Consider the following 17,817-nt stretch of genomic DNA (forward strand, 5'->3'; position numbering starts at 1 on the left):
AGGGTTGTCCAAACACTCCTTGAGCTCTGGTAGCCTTGGGGCTGTGACCACTGCCCTGGGGAGCCTGTTTCAGTGCCCAGGGTGAAGAATCTAATCCTAATATCCCATGGCACAGCTAATGCTAATTAGAGACACCTCCCAGCTGGCTGGCAAAGTCTGTCACCTCCAGCATCACTGGAGCACCGTGCCTGCAACAGGTACTTGACAGAAGAAATGCCCAAGGTGTAGAAGTCACTTCCTTCACACAAAAACTGAGCTCTGACTTTGCCAGGACAGACAATGATTCTGTTCAGCTTTGCAGCACTGTTAGGAAGGGGAAAGGAGCACAACAGGCCTCCCAGAAGAGGTTTCCAGACAGAAATCCCAAGCTGTGCATCTTCAGCTGGCACAGACCTGCTGGCTCATGGGGCAGGCAGGTGACCCACTGCTCACCAGAGAGAAGGTGAAGGTCTGGCCCAGAAGATGGAGAGGTGACAATCAAGGAGTGCAGAAGAAGAAATCAAGGGGCCCTAATGAGCTTGATGGTGGCACTGCCACTTTTTTGCTGGGGACAGTCCATCCCAGAGCACTCACTGCCTGCCAAGACCCACCTCATCCTCACCTGGTGCCTCTCTCACACCAACCACAAGGGAAAGGAAGATGGTCCTGCCCATCCCTCTCAGATGCAGCTGGCTGGGGGAGAAGGGCTCAGTGGCTCCCCAAACAGCCCAGTCAGTCAGCCAGCCAGGCACAGTTCTTGCTAACACAACACCTTGTCCCACCAAAGCCTCCCTGAGTCCATGCCAAGGATGGGAGAGCCATGGCCCACAACACCTTGTCTCACCCTGAGAGCAAACTTAGGACAGGAGATCTGTGGTCCTCAGCCAGATCCTGGCATTTTACAAGCACAACCCCTTCAAGGCAGCAAACCATGCACAGGACCAGAGCCACATCTCCAATCCAGCCCAGTCACAGCCAGTCCCTTCAGCACAGCATAAACAGGAGGAACCAGCCCTTCACCCCAAGAGGGACCTTCTTCTCATGCCCTCTGCTCTCCTTTGCCCAAAAACACCTCTCCAAGACCACACAAGGCATTTGCAGCATATGAGACTTGCAAGGGGAGTGCCTCATTTGGCTGCCTCCCAAAAGTGGTAGTTTTCCACCTCCTGTGGGGACCAGGGATCTTTTGGAGTATGTCATCTGGATGGGCTGGGCTGTTAATATTTTGGAGCCCTGAGCTAGGAGTTACACCTACGTACGTTTTTATTTTTGCTTTAGATCTCTCCTCGGGTCCAATTATAGATTAATCACATTTTATCCAGCATCCGTTTCTCCCCCGCCCCCTTCCCCACCCCCACCAGGGAAGGCAAGAAAAAGAAACAAACAGGTTATTAATTGGCTGCTGTTTTCTGCTGGGTTCTTATCTCAGCACGTGAAGCTGGGGAGCCTGGGGAAGGTGGCTGAAGAGCCTGCCAGGAAAGGCAGGGCATTTTAAGCCTGATTTTCTGAGAAAACAAAGCTCCTGTGATAATATTACCTTAGCCTGGGCTTGCCTGCATCCAACAGCCTTTATAGCTACTGACTGATAAGAGAAAACAAAGTTCCTCCAGGTCTCTGAAACCAGAAGGTTTTAGCAAGCACAGAGCAAAGATGTGAGGTCCTGGTGAGTAGGTTGCTTATGAGATGACAGAACCCAGAGGGGAGAGACAACCCATTAGGCAAAGACCACAGGCCCAGAGAAAATGCAAGTCCAGAGGAAAAGCAGGTGCAGTCCCACCTGCTCTGTCAGGGCAGGACCCTTTCCAGCCCTTCCCCACTTCAACCACAGCCACCCAGGAAATCCTCTGCAGAGAAGGGGCTGCTGTGCCTCCAGGGAGCAACAGGGGACATTGCTTTGGTCTCTCTCCTCACCCTGGAGGGATGCTCCTGGATCCTCTCTCTGCCCTCCCTCCCCACCCCAGAGGGATGATCCTGCACCCCTTGGCAGGGGCAAGGGCGTGATGCAGAACTGGGCACAGAGAGCAGCCAGGCAGCTGCAAAACTAGATCAGTGGGTCAGGAGCTGCTGCTCCCCCAGCAGCTGCAGGAAGCAGGAGAGGCTCAATCTGCTCTCAAGTGCATCCCAAGCACAGGGCTGAGCTCCAGCAGCGAGTTGTACTCACCATCTCGCGGCGTCGGCGGCGTCTGAGTGAAGTAACTGTTGGGCTTGTCTGCAAAGAAACAAAAACAGGGGGCTGTCAGCAGGTCCCTTTGGATGCTCCCTCCTCCTCCTCCCTCCAGACCTCTGTCCACAGCTTTTGGACCAGCATTTCACGCCTTCAGTGTGTCCTTCACTCCCAGAACACCCGGGAGGTCCTGAGCAAGAAGGGAGCAGCCAGAACACGATCCAGGAGCCAAAGCATTCCCACGTGTATCGATGGAGCATCTCTGGCGTGGGATCTGGGAGCAGCCCTCCATGCCTGGCAGGGCTGGGGCTTGTCTCAGCCTGTTCTGGGCCATCTCGTGCGGGTTGTGATGCCAATCCTGCTGTGTATCACCTCACACACACCTGGGCATGGACTCATCAGGCCATTTGGGTTGAACAGGACAGCACTGGGGAATGCTGCAGCCCCCAAAAAGTGGGGAAAAGGGGTAGCCTGGGACAGCAGAAGGTGAACTCTCCCACAGACATGATTGTAGATCCCAGAGCAAGGTGGGCACAGCCTTGCCACCTGCCAGCCCTGTACGTTTGGGGAATGCCTGATTAAACAGGGCTGTGAGAATGATTCTCCTCAGGCACATCCTAAATGGGAAACACCCTAAAACCAGCATCACACTGGGCTCTGCTCTCTGTGAAGAGATAAGTCCAGGGCAGCAAAGCCAGGCCAGGCTCTGTCACCTGGGCCTTGCTCCTGCCAGTCTTTTTAAATGCATCCATGTGTTTTATAGTTTTACACAGCTTTTTCCCAAGCACACTCCCCACCAGGGGAAGCAGTGCATCCCAAAGCCAGGCTGGAGGATTTGCCTGCCCTCTAAAGGTTTTTCTCACAGCAGGTGTTTGGCACTTCCCAGCAACAAGGAGGTCAAAGACACCACTGCATGACGGAATACTCCTCCACAGGCTGTGCCCAGGGAAAGATGAGCACCTGTGCAAGGATGAGGTAACAGAGCACAGCAGCAACATGTGGATGTATCCACGCCCAAATGAGGGATCTACTCAGCCTTACCAGGGATCAGATTAACAGTCTAACCTCAGGGAAAACTCCCCCATCTTGCCCCAAGCCTTTGTTGATTCCTCAGAACAAGAGAGCACGCAGCCTGGGAGACACATTCCCACCCATATCCAGCAACAGGGCTCCAAGGTCCAGCAGTTTGCTTGAAACAAGGAAGCAGCAGAAATCCTTGGTCAGGGCAGGACTCCCCAGAGCCCACTTTTGCCCCTCACCTCCTATCAGCCCTGCTGAGATCCTCACCTCCCAAACGGACTGACTGCATCCCCCATGCTCAGACCTCAAGCAGCACATGAGGACACAGTATTTTGGGGATGGGACACAGGACACAGCGGGTGCTGGCACAGCTGAGAGCACCGTGCACAGCGGGAGCTGGGCTGAGCCCACGCACACCCACCTCCACAGCTCTGCTCCATCGTTCTGGGCCAACATCATGTCAGGGAAAAGTGGGGCAGAGCTGTGGAGCTGTCACATCCCTGGATCCTCCCCAGGCAGCAGCAGGCAAGCGATGAGCTCCCGGGAGAAGCCCAGCTGGCAGCGCCAGGAGCCCTGGCACACCGGCTGACCTGACCCCTGCCCCTCCCTCCCTTGCCTTCCCGCATGCCCAGGGACACCTACAGTTATTGAGGAAGAGCAGCACAGCAAATCCCAGCGTGGATGTGGCCAGGAGGATGAGGCAGATGTTGCACGGGATCATGAAGTAACGCACCACCAGGGAGACCTTGTGCTGGTACAGCCGGTCCCGCTCCAGGGCCCCCGGCGCCATGGGGTACTGGCACGCTGTCATGCTCGGCCACCACGCTCAGCCCACCGTCCATCCATCCATCCACGGCACAGCTGCCACAGAGCTCACATGGATCCCTCTTCCCCCCTTCCCCAGTCGTCTTCAGCAGCCCCACAACCTAAGTTTTCCCAGAGGTTCCCATCTCGGCTCGCAGGAGGGCAGGGCGGGCTGGGGGGCACCTTCAGGTGCAAGAGTTTGTCCCCACACCTGCCATGCCAGAGGTACAACCTGGGCGCAGGTCCGAGCCCGCTTCGGAGGGACTTGCGCCGTTCCTGCGCTCAGCGATCCCTCTCCCAGCCCGGACGGTGTCAATCCACACCTGCCCGCAGAGAGCAAACAACAATCGCAGCGCTGAGAGAGCTCAAGTTGCGCGGCCAAGCCCACCGGGACGGGGACAAGCTGCTACTGGTATGGGAATGGCAGCAACACGCGCTGGCTCCCGGGAGCAGGGCTGGGACAGGGACAGCGCCAGGGCTGGCAGCACGGGACCCCTCTCAGGCTCGCAGCGTCTGGAAAATCCGTATCCTCTCGGAAGGGATGGAAGGGGGTCTGAGCACCCCGGCAGCTGCCTCTCAGCTCTCAGATCCTTGCTCCAGAAACACTGAGCTTCCCCTGGTGTGCACACTCCTCCGGGATAGGCGCTCCTCACGTTCTGCAGCCTCCGACTGTCCGCAGGTTCTCGTAGCCGAGGGCAGCCCAAGATTCCGGGAGCAGCAGCCCAAGATTCCGGCAGCAGGAGCCCGAGGTGCTCCTCAGTTGTCCCACGCTCCAGCCGAAGGCAGACACTCCCTTTCCCACGCCAAGGCTCCCTTCACAGCCGCGGCACATCCATCCCCGCTCCGCTGCGCTCTCCTCCCGGGAAGCCGGTGCTCAGCCGAGCCCACCGCCAGCTCTTCGGCACCTTCCCACCCCTCCGGCGAGCAGGAAGGGGCCACAGCCCGGCTCGGCGTCCTCGGCACGGGCACCCTCCCCGGCGGGGGCCGGCTCCTCGGCTCACGCCGCTGGGACATGCCAGTCCTTCCCGGAGAGATTCCCGCTCCGCGTGGAGCCCGGCATGGGAGCGGCGAGGGGGAGCGATGGGAGCTGCCTGGGCGGGTGGGTGGGTGGGTGGGTGAAACGGGTGGATGGATCCCTAATCCCGGCGGTCTCCGCCCGCCCCACGCGCGGGGAAAGGGCCGCGCAGCATCAAGACAACGGAGCGAACCCGGAGCGCCCGCCCCACGCCCCGGAGCTTCCCCGCCCGTGTCCCCCCTCCCTCCCTCCGCCCGCCCCTCGGCTCGACCCCGGCAAGGAGCGGGGGGACACACCGAGCCCCTCGGAGAGCTCGGCGGCCAACAAAGGGGAGCGGGGGCGCAGGGGCGCGGCCAGACAAAGAGCAGGAGGCGGCGGGGGTGGCGGGGGTCGCGCGGTCCCCGCTCCCCCGGGACACACGCGTGGGCTGCGCAGGGCAGGGCGGCGGGACGGGACTCCGCCCCGACGGGTCCCTCCTCTCCCGGTTGCCCCTCCGGGGTGAGCCCCGGCTGGGAGGGGGTGGAAGGCTTGGGAGGGTGGGAGCGAGTGAGAGCCCATCTCCCCGCCCTACCCCGTCCGCCCACTCGAGATGTTGAGAGGCGGAGAAACTCCTCCCACCTCCCCACCAGCATCGCCCACCCGGAGAGACCCCCAGGGACAGCAGAAGGAGCAGGAGAAGCCCCGGTTACTATTTTTTAGGACATCTGTTGTGGAGGGAGAGGGGCAGACCTGCCTGCAGGGACCGGAGGCAGCCACCCCACAAACAGCTGCAGGGACCTCACCGCGTGCCATGGTCCGTGATGGCACTGCCAGGGAGCCGGGAGGGGAGAGAAGAGGTTTTCAGGACACAGATACACCTCGCGCTGATCTCTACCTGAGCACTGCTGCCCTTCTCCTGCTTTCCTTAGGCAGGATGCTGCCAGCAAGGATGGGAAAGGTGCCACGAGGACAGCCGGGCTGAAAGCCAGAGGGAGGTCAGGGCCAAGAGTCTGCTAGAGTGAAGTTCCAACCACAGGGGGAGAGCCCTGAACAGACCCAAGGCAGGAATATCTGGTGCCCACATGACAAGTCCAGGTTCCCAGGACCTCCACTCCATACCTGCTCTCCACTCAGGTGGAGACTTTGGTGAGACAGCATTCCTGGCAAAACACACAACACCCAGCAAGCCATTTCCCTGCCCTTGGTACCCCACATTTGAGGGCATCACGACCACCCATCTCATTTCTAAGCCACTAAAGTCCTTAACAAACAAGGCTGAGCATTTCCTCACCATGGAGGAAGTCAGCAGCTTTGGAGACTACAAAAAAACAGCAAGAGGAAGGTCCTCTGGTCACAGAGCCACCTGAACACAATCTGGGCTGACTACACAGCCTTGTCATTCCAAAGGCTACTTTATCATCCAAGCCCTGTGACAGGAGGGCTTTTGTGGCCTCCCCTGTCCCTCAGGTGCTGTAGAGGGGCTGTGTCATGTACAAAGCAAGAAAAAATCATCAAACACCCACACAGCCCCTCAGGAACTTCTGGAGCATCACTCAAGAAGCCAAGATCTTCCCAAAAAGCAATCAGCAGAGTGCCCTGGTCCTCTCCTCCACTTGGTCACTGTGTGGCCAGTTTGGCCTGGCCCTGCATCCTTCCACTCTGTCCTGGGACACAGGTGCCAAACTCCTGCCCAGTGGCTTCACCAGGACACCTGGTCCAGCAGCACCCCTTTTGCCTCCTGGTCTGCTCCACGTCCTTTCCCTCCCTGGGCAGGGCTCCCCAGCACACGGCAGACTAAGGCCAAAGGCTTGGCTTTGAAAAATTCCCCAAAGGAAAGCGGGGGCATTTGCATCCTCCTGCGTGCATGTTTTCACATGCAAATCAGCCACAGCACAGTCCTCCCTTTCTTCCCAGGTCTGCGAGGGTTCTGTCCCCTCCAGCCATTTGGGGGCCACTTTTAGGGGCAGCCCTGTCTGGGATCTGAACAGCCTTTGTGTCCTGAGGGAGGCAGGTTCAAACTCCAGCATGGACAGACTGGCTCATCATCCTCTTGGGAAAGACAAACACTTGTGCCTGTGCTCCTTCCAAGTCTTTCGGATGAGACTTTATAATCAGAAGAGCCATTTGCACTGGGGAGACATCACCCTTGGCTGGTCCATCCATGTGGGATGTCATCTCTACCTGTGACTGACAGAGCTGGCTGAATGCAGACACCCTGCACAGCTGCCACATCCTCACCAAACCCTTTGGTGCCAGTGGCAGGATGCACAGACACCCCAAATCCCACCTGCTCCATCTGCCAACTGTGCCCACCACACACATTCAGCTCTTCCCTTTACACTTCAGTCATGTTTTACAGACATGAAGGACCAGGCAGGAAAATCCAGCAAGACCTGGAGAGCTGAAAGAACACATAAACCCCACCTTTGCTTCCAAGTAGCCAGTGAGCCCAGGAACCCCAGGTAGCTTTGCCACCCCAGTACCACCACCACTGTCTCTGTCCATACTGGTATGGAATAGCCCAGAAGGGATTCATCCTTCATCCCTCACCACACCAAGGCTCATCATCATCCCCACTCTGAGAACACTGCACCAACAGCCTTTCTCCCTTTCCTCCTCCTCCTCAGGACTGGGACCAGCCTGGCTGAGGCTGCAGGTGTTCAGAGGATGGCCATCCCAGCAGGGTGCAAGAGGCAGAAGTCACCACATCCTCCAGAAAAGAAGGAGGAGGGACGAGGGACAACCAGCCAATTTAACACTCACACACAGCTGCTGTTCCTCTACTCCAGGCAAGAAAACATTATGTTTGAGCTAATCCATAACCCCCCCTGCCCAGTTTTCTAAATGAAAGTGTTCAATGCATTAAGGGCTCTGTGTGGTCACCAGGCAGTTTAAAGCTGGTGCCGTTAATGGGTTTATTTCTGGGCTTTCACAGCGAGGATGTCGTGGCTGGTGCCAAAAACGCAGCAGACGGGCAGAAGGGGCTGGGTGCAGCTGGCTGAGAGCAGTGGGGCAGGATGCTGGGTTCATCCTCTTGTTTCTGAAGCATGGAGCTGGCAGGAGACAGCAGCAGAACCCTCACACACTGCCCTGCATCCCTGCACTCACCTCAGACTGGGGGGCTCACAGGCATCTCGTGGGACCCCGTGCTCTCCAACCACCAGTTCCTTTGGGAGGGATAACACCAGCAGGAGACACAGCTTAGTTTTCCTTCACCTTCCCATTTCTGCCTCCCAGATGCCACATACAAGCCTTGAAACACCCAAAATCAGAGCTACTTTGGGAACTGACTGACAACTGCCAGTCAATCCCATGTAGAAACCCCCAGCTCCTGCTGTTGCCAGGCTGACTCCCCACCTGGCTCCCTTCTCACTAATCCTGTTTGGCAGGGAGGTAATTGGGATTTATCTGACAGCACCCAATGCCTGGAGAGACATTTTGTGCTTCCTCTGGGAAGGATGAAGAGGAGGAGGAGGAGGAGGGAGCCTGCAGAAGGCGTTTGCACATTCTCCCTTCCCCAACCCCTCCTGCAGTTTTACAGGCTAATTACCAGCATTACGGAGAAAGGAGCAGGAGGGGGAGAAAGTGGGGATTTTAATTATTTCATTTAACACTTGGCAGGACCCAGCTTGACTCCCGCTGAGCAGCACTTGGAAATAAAGAGCTTTTAAAGCCTATCAATGGGAGATGAGGGAACGGGTGTGGGATCCAGGGCTGGGGTGGCCTGGCTGGGAGGCTGGCATGGAAAGGGATGTTAATTCACACCATTCCTAATAAACAGCCATGCCAGGCAGTGCTGGGTAAGAGTCACCTCTTCTGAAGAGGGAGTGGTTCACCACTTAATAACTTTGTCCTCAAACAAACCCCTTCTGCAGGTGACACTGGACCACACAGCATCTCCCAGATGAGCTTAGGGATGCCTGGGCATGGGATGGTCCACATGTGTGTGCCCAGAGACTACAGGTCACCCTCTCCCAGCACAGCAGGCCCTTCTCCAAGCTGGTGGCCTGCACACCACTGCCTGTGCTCCTGCTGCCCCTCCCTTAGCAGGTGTCTCCCCATGAGCACCCAACAAAGCCCACCCTTGACCTGAGATTAGCTCAGTCTCTGAGTGCCTGGTGCCAACAGTGCCAAGGTTGTGGGTTCAATCCCTGCAGGGGCCACCGATGACCCTTGTGGGGTCCTTTCAGAATATTCTGTGATTCTCTCCCACCCAGCCACCTGTATGACATGATGGGGGTCATGATGTCTTTGCCTCTCCCCTTGTAAAAATTATAACAAAGTTTGCACACAGAACTTGGTGTCTGGAAGGACAGGGCTGATGCCCAGAAGGGGACACACAGCAAAGCAAAGGCAACCCAAGGGAGGTGAAGCATCTCAGTGCTGTCACAGAGCTCCTGCTGTTCCACGGAAGAGCCCAAGGACTCTGCACATCCCTGTCACCTCTGCCTCCCTCCACAAAGCCAAACCACTGCCCTGGGAACTGCTCACACGGACTGCTGGGCTCCCCTGGAACCCCCTCTCCCTGCTCCAAACACGTCAGCCAGGCTGGAACCCACAGCCCAAGATGATTTTCCAGACCAAGGCACCGAGTCAGGGATTTCACGCCTTCAGCAGCCACTGCCTCCCTCCTCCAAGGCTCCAAGGAAAACCACATCACTCCCTGTGCTGCCAGGGCACTGGGAACAGCACCCAGGCTGGAGAGAGGCAAACCAGGGCAATGCTTGGGAGCAAAGCCCCTCCGAGGTTGACCCCAGCCCTGCGGCTGCACAGCCCGGGCTGCCCTGGGCTGCATTCCCGACTCCTCCTGCAGGCTCACACTGCCACCTGCTGCCCTTCCCCAGCCACTCCTGCTGCAAGGAACTCATCCGAGAGGCAAGAAACTCCACAGAGAGCAGAGCAGAGCGATGGGCTGCCCACAGCACCTGCACTGACACGGGGATGGGCTGCCCACAGCACCTGCACTGACCCACACAGAGGGAACGATGTCAGAGCCACACGAGGATGAAGAGGAAGTTTGATGACCAAACAGACCTTTCAAACACTTCAACCTGCCCTGAACTCACACCATCCTGTGGCTCTTCTTTCCCTTACACAGCAACTTCCTCCACCAGAGAAAGAGCCTTTCCTGTGTACTGGAGATGCTGGGAGTGACTGGTACAAGCCTTCAGCCTCTCTGTGTGCTGATTTGAGTTGAATGAGCTGTAAGATATCACTTCTGCCAACCCTCTCCCAAAAACACACCAGTTGCTCTGCAAAATGATGTCAACTTGTTCATCTGTGAGGGGGCCGTGAGGATCTGCTGGAACTGCAGAGTTCCTCAGGGACATGACAACGTGGGGAGGTGGAAACAGGAAAAAAATGCAGTGGAAAACAATGATGAAACAAAACTATGGCACATCTCTGGAGCAAACACCCAGCAGGCTAAAATTAGCACTGTGGATACCTTCCCACCAGGAAAACAGCTGCCACCAGAGAGTTTCCAGACAAGGAGTAGCATCCTTCAGCAGTGGGGTGGGGAATGGCTCAGACTGGGAAAAGCAGCACTGGATGGAGTGAGGGCACTGCCAGTAACCTCATGGAGAGTCTTAAAATCACACCAGCAAAGAAAACACAACATGTCAGAGAGAACCAGGCACATGCAGAGTACAAAGCAGAGGTACCTCAAGAAAACACCTCAATTCCTCCCCTCCAGGCCACACTGAAGGAGTGGAGCAGCAGCAGAACACTCTCCCATCAGGAAACAGGTGGGATTTCATCTCTCCATCTCAAACCCGGGAAGCATCAGCCGGCAGGGGATGCTGTTGGCTTGGATAGCTTCCTTCTGCTCCTCCTGGGCTCCAGGCAGGAGCGTGTGGCTTTCAATGAAAGTTTTATGTGCCTCTGTTCCCTCTCCAGCACCGCTGCAGGAGGGCACGTTCCCAAGAGAAGCCCTCCGGACCTGCACAGCAGAGTCTATGGATTATACAGAACGAGGGGCACAGAGCAGGGAGGAAATGCAGCAGCAACAGCTTTAAATCAGCTCCCCAGTCACAGCTGGGGCACTCATGATGTGACTCCCTTCTCCTCGGCTCAAAAGGCTTGGCACAGGCAGCACAATGCCCTGAGCAAGGGTAGCTGGGCTGTCATAGCTCCAAACCACCCTCCATCACCCCAAAAACCTGCTGATCCAACTAAAAATGTGGGCCAGCAGTGAACCTAAAGGTCTTGAGGAGAACAGAGAAGCCTCCAAATCAAAACTGGTGCAGGGACACCTTCCACTGTCCCAGGTTGCTCTGAGCCCCATCCAACCTGGCCTTGGCCACTTCCAAGGATGAAGCAGCTACAGATTATCTGGGCAACCTGTGCCAGTGTCTTACCACCCTCCTTGTGAAAATATCTTTCTTATATCTAGTCTAAACTTATATCTAGTAGGTGGAAAAACATCTTCCTTATATCTAGTCTAAATCCACCCTCCTTCAGTTTAAAACCATCACCCCTTGTCCTATCACAACTTCACTCACTTTTGCCAGAACATGCCCAGAGGAATGAATTGTCTGTGGTGTGTTTGCCCCACACCTGCAGCGTCACAGCCCAGCCAGGATGAGGACACACACATCCTCTGCCCCTGGACCTGCTGGCTCTGCCCTCCTTCCTTCATTCCATCAAGGCAGCACATGCCACAAACCCCCCAGGCCAGGTCAGCAGCCCAGCATGTTTATTTTACCCTCCGTGAGAGCTTGAAGTGCTCTCCCCACCCTCCCCAAGACACTGGTGAAGGTGAGAGGCTGAGGATGGAGTTGGAGATGAGTCAAGCACTAGGTGAGGTGTCCTTAGATCACAGTTTCACACCCACAGCACTCCAGAGGCTTCATGTCACAGCAGCTGCCACTTGCTGTGTGTGAGGCCAGTAACAAAATGAGCCCGGACAGGAGCAGGCTGGGCCAGGTGGAGGCAGAAGGGAAGGAGCTCTTCAAACTGTGATCTAAAAGCAATAGCTCCCTTGGAGGAGAGCACACACCCTGCAGCCAAGAGGCCACGGGGATGGGTGTGCTGTACCCACCTCCAGAAGGTCCCTATTGCTCCAGCACATCCTGGGTGGATGGAAGGATGACACGGACTAACCAACGAGTCTGATGGTGGATGGAAAAAATGGGATTATTTTTTGCATGACACACCACCACTTACCAGCAAGAAGCTTCCTATGTTCTTTAGAAAGCAGGGGAGGAGAAAAAGGAGAGAACAAAACAGTTAGAAGCAAGAAAACAGGCAGCTGACCCAAAGCCTTCCTCCTCCCCAAGCCCCCTCCACCAGTGCTCCACTATCAACACCACCTGGGGCACTTCCATCCATGTCTTCCAGCCCCTTCCAGGCAGCATCAGGCATTAGCTCCCAAATCACCCCAGAAGATCATGGCTGGGTTGCTGGTACCTGCATCCTGGGGAGGAATTCTTTATCCCTGGCCCAGCAATCCAACACCTCACATGGAAGAAGCAGGAGAAAACCAACAGCTCCCATGTAGAAGACATGGGCACTTTTTCCACATGTGGCAGGACCCAAGAGGTGGCCCAGGACCTTCTAAGCAAATTGATCTAAACATGTTTTAACATCACAATGAGCTCCCAAATCTGCAGAGAGCCAGAAAATGGCAGGATCCTGATATTACTGGTGGTTCCCACACTACAACAGCCCAAATCCTGCACAGCAGAACAAGGGAGAAACAGAACCAGAATATGTACAAAGGACAACACAAACCCCACCAGGAACACCTCAGCACTGCCTGCTGACTATCAGCCACACAACACAAGCCTGCTGGATTTGATCCTCAGTGGATTGGATCCATGAGGAGCAAACACTCTTCCCTTACAAGGATGGCTCACAAGACCCAGGAGAATGTCACAAGCACGGCCAAAGGCTCAGAACTTGCATCAGCTGTGGAATTTCAGGGATTGTCATGTCAAGAGATGATTTTCTGAAACCCAACAGGTTTGGAAGAGTTCAGGAGCTAAGCCTGGAGCTCTTCACAGCTTCCCAGCAAAGGCTCCCAAGGACTGGGTGTTTCCCATTCAACCCATGGGGCACATCCTTTCCCATCACAGCTCAATCCCTGCTGCCCAAATGCATCACCTGGGCTGGAATGACTTTTAAGTTGAGGAAACCAGAGCACCAGATGAAACAAAGTCCCCAGCAGATGAAACAAGGCTCCCAGCAGACGTGATGAAAGGGGAGGTTATGGGTTAAGCAGCTGAGCATTTTAATAGTCACTGCTGGGCACAGATTATTTATCTGCAAGTAACCTATGGCAGGAGGGAAGCCCTGTAACCATTATGGCATTCATTCCAGATGCCTATGGAAATAGGAGCTGTCACACAGCCAGGTCCTCATCCCACCAGGACATGGGGATCTCCCAGTGTGAAATCCAACTCTTAACCCTTCTCTTCTATTCATAGAATCACAGAATGGTTTGAGACCTTAAAGATCACCTCATTCCAATCCCTCTGCCATGGGTAGGGACACCATCCACTGTCCCAGGTTGCTCCAAGCCCTGTCCAATCTGGCCTTGGACACTCCAGGCATGGAGCAGCCACAGCTTCTCTGAGCAACCTGTGGCAGGGCCTCCCCACCCTCACAAAGAAGAAATTCTTCCATATATTGAACCTGAATTTCCCCTCTTTCAGTTTGAACCCACTCCTCCTTGTCCTATCACTACAGCTCCTGAGAGTCGCTCTCTCTGCCCAGACTGCTCTGCCTGCTCACAGGATCACACAACAGCCACTACACAGTTGCAAACAGGTGGAATTTGGAATATGTGGTGCTTCTCCTGCGCTTTTCCCAGGCTGGATGCTGCTCAGAGAGGACAGACAAAGCCCCAGGGGAGCGTGGCCAGACGGGTGGGATGCAAGAGACAGAGCTGGGGTGACTTCCCAGGGAAAGGGGGTGTGCTGGGACACACAGCAGAGGAAGCAGAGGTGGAGGAGGCAGGCAGGGATGCAGCTGGAACACCCAGCAGCCCAGCACCCTGGCTGAGGGGTGCAGAGGCCCCCCTGTGCTCTGCGTGCCACGTTAGCAGCAGCTCACAATGAGCTGTGGGATGTGGGTAATGTGACACTGTGAAGAGCCTTGACAGCTCATGGAGACTGTGAGGGGGAAAAACAAAGTGAGCATTGAGGGCTGGGGACGGCCCCGTGCCAAGGAAGTGACGTGCTGCCTTCTCCTCTGGCAACAGGGAGCTCTCTCTGCTGTAACCTGTTGGGAGATGGAGGGAAGAAAGGAAGAGAGGGGGCAAAAAACAGCTTAAAAATATCCCAGAGCAGCACAGTTATTTTGGGATTTTAATTTATAAAAAGAGGAAGAAAAACAGAAATGAAAGCCAAGTCCCTGTGACCAGCCCTGGTGCAGATGAAATGTTTGTGTCTGGCTGCAGGACTCCAGCACTCCCTTCCCTCTCTCCCTCTGCCCTTGCCAGGGGGAAGGATGGGAACGCCAGTGTGGGAGACAAGTAGTCCCTGGAGGGAACAGAGTACAGGAGAGTGCTGAGTATTTTGGGGGACATTCCCATTGGGCAGGGGAGGTCTCAGGTCCCCTGTGTGGGTGTGGGCAGCTCTCCCAGCTCAGCCTGGTCACCTCAGGCATCGTGGCAGAGAGCCAGGGGCTGCCACCCCACACTCGGTCACACATCATTACCTCACATGCAGAGGCTCTCTCACAGCAGGCGGGTCCCCCAGCTGCTGGCACAAGTCCTGGCACCCCAGAGAGCCACCCTGGCACGGCACCACATCATTCCTCTATACCCCTGCAAGGCACTCCCAGACCACACGTCCTAACATGCACCAAAGTGACATACCCAGGACAAGTGACATGCCCAAGGCCAGCGAGTGAGAAACTGGCAGAGGGACACAGCACACACAGAACAGCTGGAAACACGAGGAAAACTCCTTTCCCATGAGCCAAAGCTCAGCAGCATTCCCAAAGTGTACCTTCCCTTTAAGGTAACCCTGCAGGAGGGGGCTGTGGAGACCCTCAGGGTCAGCCAGGGCTTTGTGCTGGGTAATGAAGTGGCACTGCCTGCTCACACCAACTGCAGCTTTCACATGCAGAATCCAGATCCTGATGTTCCAGCAACAGCAGCTGCTTCTCAGAAACAGGGGAAAACCAGGAGCAGCGAGACAGTGACAAAGAGAAGATGAAGTGGAGACAGTGATAGAGAGATGAAGTTGCCTGGCCAAGACCCCCACAGGGCTGGCAGATTCAGGGAATAGGAATGTAGCACCAGGATGAAACTGGAGTGCTACTCCAGGGCAAAATCCCAGCCTGCTGCCTGGGTTAGAGAACAGGGAGGAGCACATGGGATGAGGGGTAGGTGGAGAAAGGGGTCAGTGTCCCCTGTGAGTGCTGCTGGCTCTCAATTATGGGTGGGGAAGAGAATCCCAGGAGGGTTAAGGGCCTTGAGACGCACCCACAGCCAGACTGGACACTTGACCCTGAGGAGCCACAAGCCAACAGTGACTCACAGAGACTCCAGACCACTCTTGTGCTCAGCAACCTCCACCCACACAGCGCTGCTCCAGCTGGATGGATGCTCCAGCCCCTTCCCAAACAAGTCCCTTCCACCCCACAGGTCCTGCTCCCTCTTCCTTTGGAGATCCCACCATTCCAGCAGGGTGCACATGTTCTTCCTCTCATTTTTAGAACAAAAGTGCAATTGAGCTGAGCAGCCCCTGGGCCTGACCCCCCTTTCAACTCCAGCAAACTTCCCTGGGCTTTGATTTTCCCTTCATGGAGCTGCGCCTCAGTGAAGCAGCTGTTAACATCAAGAAGGGGAAAAGAAGTTTATTTTACTATATATTAAATAAAACAAAACCCAAAAGGAGAACAGGTGGCTCTTTTCCAAGGTCAGGCACTTGACTGTGGAAAGTTTTTCTGGACAGAAACACACTTGGAGCAGGGGAATGAGCCTGAGCTGTTCAGAGAAGTGATGCAGAGCAGGAGGCTGGTGCCATGCCTGGGGATGCCAGCCAGGAACAAAGAAACCCTTCCCTTCCCTTCTGAGGCACCCAGGACATGCCTTTGGACTTACTCCTTCCTGCCAGAGGCTGAGCCACTGTGGCAGGAGAAGTGGCACTTCTGGGAAACCACATGTGATTTGGACAAGTCACCCCACACAGCAGCTGCACGGGCAGAACCAACGGCTCCGATCCTGAGTCACTCACCAACACGGATCCCACATCACCTCCCTGCCACCACACGGGTCAAAGCTCACCCAGGCAAGCTGTGCCCTGGCAAAACCCTGCCTGGAGATCCCAAACTGCAGAGGAGGCTCTGAAAAGAGGCTTTGCAGAAGGACAGTTGACAATGAAACACGGGGTGAATCCCAGGGCAAGGGGCTCCTCTACAAGTCTTTCTGCAAAGGGGAACCTGCTGCATTCCAGGGAAGAGGACAGGGGATGGATATTGTTCACCTGCACCCCTTCTCAGATGGCAGTGCTGGGTGATCACACTGGGACAGAAAATTCTGGGAAGCAGCAGCCTGAGCTCCAAACCCAAGAGAAGCTGGAGTGCCTGTAGAGCCACAGGAGGGATCCCTGATGGATCCCAGGAACCCAACAGTGCAGTGTTTCCTTTGCCCTCACACCAACATTCCTGATAAGCCTGCCAGGGAGTCCAGGTTGGACTGTCTCAATCCCAAGGAAACAAGCCAAGGGTTCCCACGCCACCTTCCCGCTGCTCAGTGCACAAAAGCAACACAGACTTCCTGAATCCCTCTCTCCCTGACCCTCCCTACTGTTTCTCTGCATCCTGCTCCAAGGCCACGCTCTGTCCCGAGATAACAAGGCATTTGCTGCCAAAAGCAGCAGCCAGAGGGGCCCAGGATCCATGTGGATCTGCATTCCAAGAGAGACCTGATCTGAACAGACAGAAACTGGACATGGAGCCCTGTGAGGGTTTAGCTAAACCACCCAAAACCAGCATGGGATTTTGGGAAGAGCTACGGATGTGGGTACCAAGGTCCCACTGAAAGCCAGGGGTGCTCCAGCACCTGCTTCCCAGCCACAGCAGGCAGGCAGTGCCAGGAGGGAGCCAGCCCTGCAGGAATGGGATGTTCTGCTGCAACTTCAGCATCCAGCAAATGAGACAAGGGGCTGGAAGAACTCAGGACAGCCAAGGACAGCTTCCAACAATTTAATATTAAATGCCTCCACAAACGAAATCCAAGAATTTCTCCCCTTTTCTTCGCAGCTGGCAATTAATTCAGGATTTTTTCCTTAATTCCGGAGCATCCATCCCTGTTCTTGTAAATGACACACTAATTAACCACATTACACCAGCTCTCAAAAACACATCAATCAATTGGCAGGCCATCAGCGTCCAACTGCATCCAATAATTCAGCCTCTCGGGAGAGCTGCAATTTGGGGTGTTAGTTGTTTAGATCTGGACAATGAGATGGGAACTCAGGAGCATCCCCACTGCCACCTCGGGAAGAGGGTGCTGCTGGAAGGAGAGGAGGAAGCAGGGATTTCCCCACCTCCCTCCATTCCCAAGCTCTGAAGAACAGTCCCCAAAACACTGCCAGAATTGAAACCAGATGTGTAGGAAGTGTCTCATTAGCAGTAATTGCTTTGCAAGGATTTGAGGTTTCCCCTCTCTGCCACCACCAAACGAACTCTTAAGAAGCTGCCGTGGGTTGGGTACCAGGACGGGCTGGTGGTGGGGGGAGGAAAAAACCCACAGGGCAGAGTGTTTGCTACACAAACGTTTTGATTGAAGGCAGGGAGGTTTACTCAGACGAGGCTGGCTGCAGGCATCGTGCTGCTGAGCACCACTCCGGAGGATTAGGCTGGAAAAACTCAGCCTAAAACTCCCTTTCCTGAGCTTATC

The 17,817-nt window shown here is 55.5% G+C and overlaps 1 protein-coding gene across 4 annotated transcripts in view; it reads right to left on the reverse strand.

The window, feature by feature from the left end:
• The window catches only part of AGRN (agrin), a 108,721-nt gene that overhangs the window by 54,709 nt on the left and 36,195 nt on the right, over window positions 1–17,817 (reverse strand). For 2 of the 4 annotated variants that reach the window (XM_071575454.1, XM_071575453.1), the window contains exons 3-4: window positions 12,129–12,149; window positions 2,141–2,188 (exon numbers count right to left, since the gene is read on the reverse strand). In XM_071575454.1, coding sequence (XP_071431555.1) covers window positions 2,141–2,188; window positions 12,129–12,149 — 69 coding nt within the window. Of the gene's footprint in view, window positions 1–2,140; window positions 2,189–3,805; window positions 4,320–12,128; window positions 12,150–17,817 lie in introns of those variants that run through there. The other 2 variants (XM_071575455.1, XM_071575456.1) reach the window with 2 other exon arrangements.

This window comes from Pithys albifrons, chromosome 22 (assembly GCF_047495875.1).
Source record: "Pithys albifrons albifrons isolate INPA30051 chromosome 22, PitAlb_v1, whole genome shotgun sequence".
NCBI lineage: Eukaryota > Metazoa > Chordata > Aves > Passeriformes > Thamnophilidae > Pithys > Pithys albifrons.